The sequence below is a fragment of the Borostomias antarcticus genome (assembly GCF_949987555.1).
Source record: "Borostomias antarcticus genome assembly, chromosome: 26".
NCBI classification, from domain to species: Eukaryota; Metazoa; Chordata; class Actinopteri; order Stomiiformes; family Stomiidae; genus Borostomias; species Borostomias antarcticus.
This window is the reverse complement of record NC_140259.1, coordinates 11086550-11091549: the sequence shown is the minus strand read 5'-3', so window position 1 is coordinate 11091549 and position 5000 is coordinate 11086550. Positions and strand designations below refer to the sequence as shown.

At 47.7% G+C, this 5000-nt stretch overlaps 1 protein-coding gene across 1 annotated transcript in view; it reads right to left on the bottom strand.

Annotated features, from left to right (window-relative positions):
* adgrl2a (adhesion G protein-coupled receptor L2a) overlaps nt 1-5000 on the bottom strand; it is a 111328-nt gene that overhangs the window by 6915 nt on the left and 99413 nt on the right. Inside the window, 3 exon segments of the mRNA XM_084459246.1 lie at nt 307-403; nt 2022-2150; nt 2699-2867. Of these exon segments, the coding sequence (XP_084315372.1) occupies nt 307-403; nt 2022-2150; nt 2699-2867 (395 nt within the window).

The following is a 5000-nucleotide window of genomic DNA, read 5'->3' as shown; positions in this document are numbered from 1 at the left end:
TATTATTTTTTTTAATGGATTGAGCTCTTAACATTGCACCTCAGTCCAAACAGTCTGGCGTTGGCCCAGATCCTGCGGTCAATGTTCACGGCCCAAAGTGACAGCGCACAAACTATTAGGAGAGGGGATTTGCCAGCCTTCCTCCACTTAAATCCTGTGTTAACTCCAGCCCAACTCCAGCCCAAAACTACTGGGGCATTGTCATTTCCTGTCTCATTCCCCTGTCTAATACCAGCTGTAAATTACTTGAACAAGTAGTTGTATTGTGTGAATGGTGTGTGTGGAGAGAGATGGTGTGTGACTGACCTTGGTTAAGGGTGGAGGTGCTGTTGATGTCACCTGAGATAAAGGAGGACTCAGATTGCTTTCGTACGGTGTCATTCCACATTCTCCTGATACGACTCTGTCAGATTAACAAGGGACAGGAATTAGGACCTGGACTCTGTCAGATTAACAAGGGACAGGAATTAGGACTTGGACTCTGTCAGAATAACAAGGGACGGCTATTAGGACTGATATGACTCTTTCAGATTAACAAGGGACCGGAATTAGGACTGATACGATTCTGTCAGATTAACAAGGGACCGGTATTAAGACTTGGACTCTGTCAGATTAACAAGGGACCGGTATTAAGACTTGGACTCTGTCAGATTAACAAGGGACCGGTATTAAGACTTGGACTCTGTCAGATTAACAAGGGACAGGAATTAGGACTTGGACTCTGTCAGATTAACTAGGGACAGGTATTAGGACTTGGACAAGCCCCACTCACCTCAGATCAACTTTCATCAAGTCGTCTACCCTGGCTGGCCTACTCTTACACACTGTGGCAAGGGCCAACTGTACTGGGTTTTCTTCACACGGTATATTCAATCAGTTTTCATATTAAAAATCTTTGAAGAAGAAGTTGATGAAATGGGGGCGCTCAATTGGTTTAGGAGTTTCAGGGGAACAGCATGTGATGTGAATGGCTTGTTTTAAACACAATTTAGTAAATTGTACTTTTAGTTGGATCATTTTTTACTATCCAAAAATGATTGTGCCCTTAAGAAAATACAAGAATTAATAACAAACTGCAGAGTAAAAAGGAATCGGTAATGCTTTGATAGTGCATTCATATTTCCCATGCATGAGGCATTAGTGAGAAACAAAGATAAAAGGGGTGCTAAAGGGAAGAGCAGGGAAAGATATGCATGCGGTTGAGTAGATGCTGCTTGAAGTTGCTTCCTGTGCAAGAACATTCTTTAGCAGCTCGGTCTCCAGCCGGCTTCGCCTGCTGTCTTCAGTCTGGCTTCACTCTGACGTTTGGGACATCATTGGGGGTCTGGACCCATGGCTTGGTACCATCATTGGGGGTCTGGTACCATGGCTTGGTACCATCATTGGGGGTCTGGTACCATGGCTTGGTACCATCATTGGGGGTCTGGTACCATGGCTTGGAACCATCATTGGGGGTCTGGTACCATGGCTTGGTACCATCATTGGGGGTCTGGTACCATGGCTTGGTACCATCATTGGGGGTCTGGTACCATGGCTTGGTACCATCATTGGGGGTTTGGACCCATGGCTTGGTACCATCATTGGGGTCTGGTACCATGGCTTGGTACCATCATTGGGAGTTTGGTTCCATGGCTTGGTACCATCATTGGGGGTTTGGTACCATGGCTAGCTACCATCATTGGGGGTCTGGTACCATGGCTTGGTACCATCATTGGGGGTCTGGTACCATGGCTTGGTACCATCATTGGGGGTCTGGTACCATGGCTTGGTACCATCATTGGGAGTTTGGTTCCATGGCTTGGTACCATCATTGGGAGTTTGGTTCCATGGCTTGGTACCATCATTGGGGGTTGGTTCCATGGCTTGGTACCATCATTGGGGGTCTGGTACCATGGCTTGGTACCATCATTGGGGGTTTGGACCCATGGCTTGGTACCATCACCGCCTTGGTTCCAGCTTTGTGTGTGTGTTCCTCTGCCGGTACGTGGAGCCGAGTGGCCGGCGGCCGGCGGGGACAGTACCTGGGTGCCGGAGGAGTAGCGGGCGGTGGTCCTGGCCGCGGAGGTCTTAGCCGAGCTGTGGGAGCTCTCAGTGGGCAGGCCCCCACAGCAGGGGGCGTGACGGAAGCTTTTACTGTACTCCTTACGGACCTGCGTACGCAAACACAGGGGGCGTTGGTGACAAGGTCATTCATGTTAAGCCACCGAAGGGTTGATTCTCCTCTATCACTACTCATTCATGTGACTACCGAAGGGTTAACTCTCCTCTATCACTGCTCAGTGGGAATATTGTTTTGACATGTTTAATCTTGGGGTAATCTTAGGATTGAGCTGCAGTGAACGTGGAGGAAGTGAATGTGTGTCGAGAGGAAGTGAATGTGTGTGGAGAGGAAGTGAATGTGTGTAGAGAGGAAGTGGATGTGTGTGGAGAGGAATTGAATGTGTGTAGAGAGGAAGTGGATGTGTGTAGAGAGGAAGTGGATGTGTGTGGAGAGGAAGTGAATGTGAGTAGAGAGGAAGTGAATGTGTGTGGAGAGGAAGTGGATGTGTGTAGAGTGGAAGTGGATGTGTGTGGAGAGGAAGTGGATGTGTGTAGAGAGGAAGTGGATGTGTGTAGAGAGGAAGTGAATGTGTGTGGACAGGAAGTGAATGTGTGTGGAGAGGAAGTGAATGTGTGTGGAGAGGGACGGCTCTCTGACCTTCTTCTGGAGGAGGCAGTGGAAGGTGAAGATGAAGACGCCCTGGAGGCCGTTGAACACGGTGAAGAGATACGCCATCGTCACGGACGACTCGCTGATGAACAGCAAACCAAACGACCACGTCAGGCCCAACAGACAGAGCAGCGCGAACGCACCCAGCACCCAGGACCTGCACACAAACAAACACACAAACAAACACACAAATAAACACACAAACAAACAAACAGAGAGAGAGAGAAATAAATCCAATTTTGAGTTATTGTTCAAAATATGAAATGATAACCCATCCCACAATAGCTGAATGAACCAAGGAGAAAAATAACTGAAACACCAAAGATCCAGTCACACCCAAACACAGTAACACCTGTATTATAACACGCAAGTTGGACTAAAATTCCTGTTTGTTATGGTAAAGAGGAACTCATATGAATGGAGAATGAGTGCATTATTTAGTGATGTTTTCTCATGAGGTGGAACAGTTCCCCTGTTATTCCATCAAGAGGCTTCAGATGGGTCTGGGCCAGCGTGTCCAAACAGGTTAGTTGATTGAGGGTTCAATGTTATATAATTGCACGCTTGGTTCTTGATGTCCTGAAGTCATTTGAACAAGTCCACCGTGTTTGTTTGTAGTGAACTAACACTGACAACTAGACGACTACACAAGCTGAGGAGAGAGCTGGAGGAAACACGCCTGGTGTGTGAAGGCTCCTCGGGTCAAAGTTCAAGGTTCGCACAGACACACAACACCAAACTGGATACTGAGACGACAGGCATGAGGTGATGAGAGAGGATGAGGAGCCTGGGGAGAGAGAGGGAGAGAGAGAGGGAGAGAGAGAGGGAGAGAGAGAGAGAGAGAGAGAGGGAGAGAGAGAGAGAGAGAGGGAGGGAGAGAGAGAGAGAGAGACAGAGAACAAGAGAGAGAGACAGAGAGAGAAAGAGAGAGCAAGGGAGAGACAGAGAGGGAGAGAGAGAGACAGAGATAAAGAGAGAAAGAGACAGAGAGAGAGAGAGAGAGAGACATACAGAGAGGCAGACATTGAGAAAGACAGGTAGAGAGAGAGAGACAGACATTGAGAGAGACAGGTAGAGAGAGACATTGAGAGAGACAGGTAGAGAGAGAGAGAGAGAGAGAGAGACATTGAGAGAGAGAGAGAGAGAGAGAGAGAGAGAGAGAGACATTGAGAGAGACAGGTAGAGAGAGAGAGAGAGACATTGAGAGAGACAGGTAGAGAGAGAGAGAGACAGACATTGAGAGAGACAGGTAGAGAGAGAGAGAGAGAGAGAGACATTGAGAGAGACAGGTAGAGAGAGAGAGAGAGAGAGAGAGAGAGAGAGAGAGAGACAGGTAGAGAGAGACATTGAGAGAGACAGGTAGAGAGAGAGAGAGAGAGAGACAGGTAGAGAGAGAGAGAGAGACATTGAGAGAGACAGGTAGAGAGAGAGAGAGAGAGAGAGAGAGAGACAGGTAGAGAGAGAGAGAGAGAGAGAGACATTGAGAGAGACGGTAGAGAGAGAGAGAGAGAGAGAGAGAGAGAGACATTGAGAGAGACAGGTAGAGAGAGACAGAGAGACAGAGAGACAGAGAGAGAGACAGAGAGAGAGAGAGAGACAGGTAGAGAGAGAGAGAGAGACATTGAGAGAGACAGGTAGAGAGACATTGAGAGAGAGAGAGAGAGAGACATTGAGAGAGACAGGTAGAGAGAGAGAGAGAGAGAGAGACATTGATAGAGAGAGACATTGAGAGAGACAGGTAGAGAGAGTGAAAAGGACAGGATCAGTTGAAGGGGAGAAGGTCGCTAGTCAGCAGCTGGGGAGAACAGCCAGACGTGTGGACTTGGACTTCCTTACTTGATAAACGGTTTATTATCTTCATATCTAGAGAGCGTGATGAGCAGGAAGAGAGAAAGAGAGATTAGATGAGACGCATCACAGCGCTGGTTAGTTGGCATGTTGAGTCAGGGATCGTCATGGATACAACATGAACAGGCTAACAAGGCCTGAGGGTTTCAGTGAGAAATGTGAAGAAATTTAAATGTGTTTTGAGCCTCCGGTCAGATTAGCATGTCGGCTAATGTACTGCATGTGTATCATGTGACAAAGACAAATTGGGGAAGAATGGCGGAAGCTTACCCAGGCAAATCTGTATTATAGTATCCGTCACAAACACGATAATTACTGGTGTGGATGACAGGACAGAGCAGAGAAGAAGAAACGCAACAGGAAGAGAGAGAGAGGCTGCAGATTAGCTTTGTCTTGCCATGCAACTTGCAACGACTGGTTCTATGATGACCCCCCCCCCCCC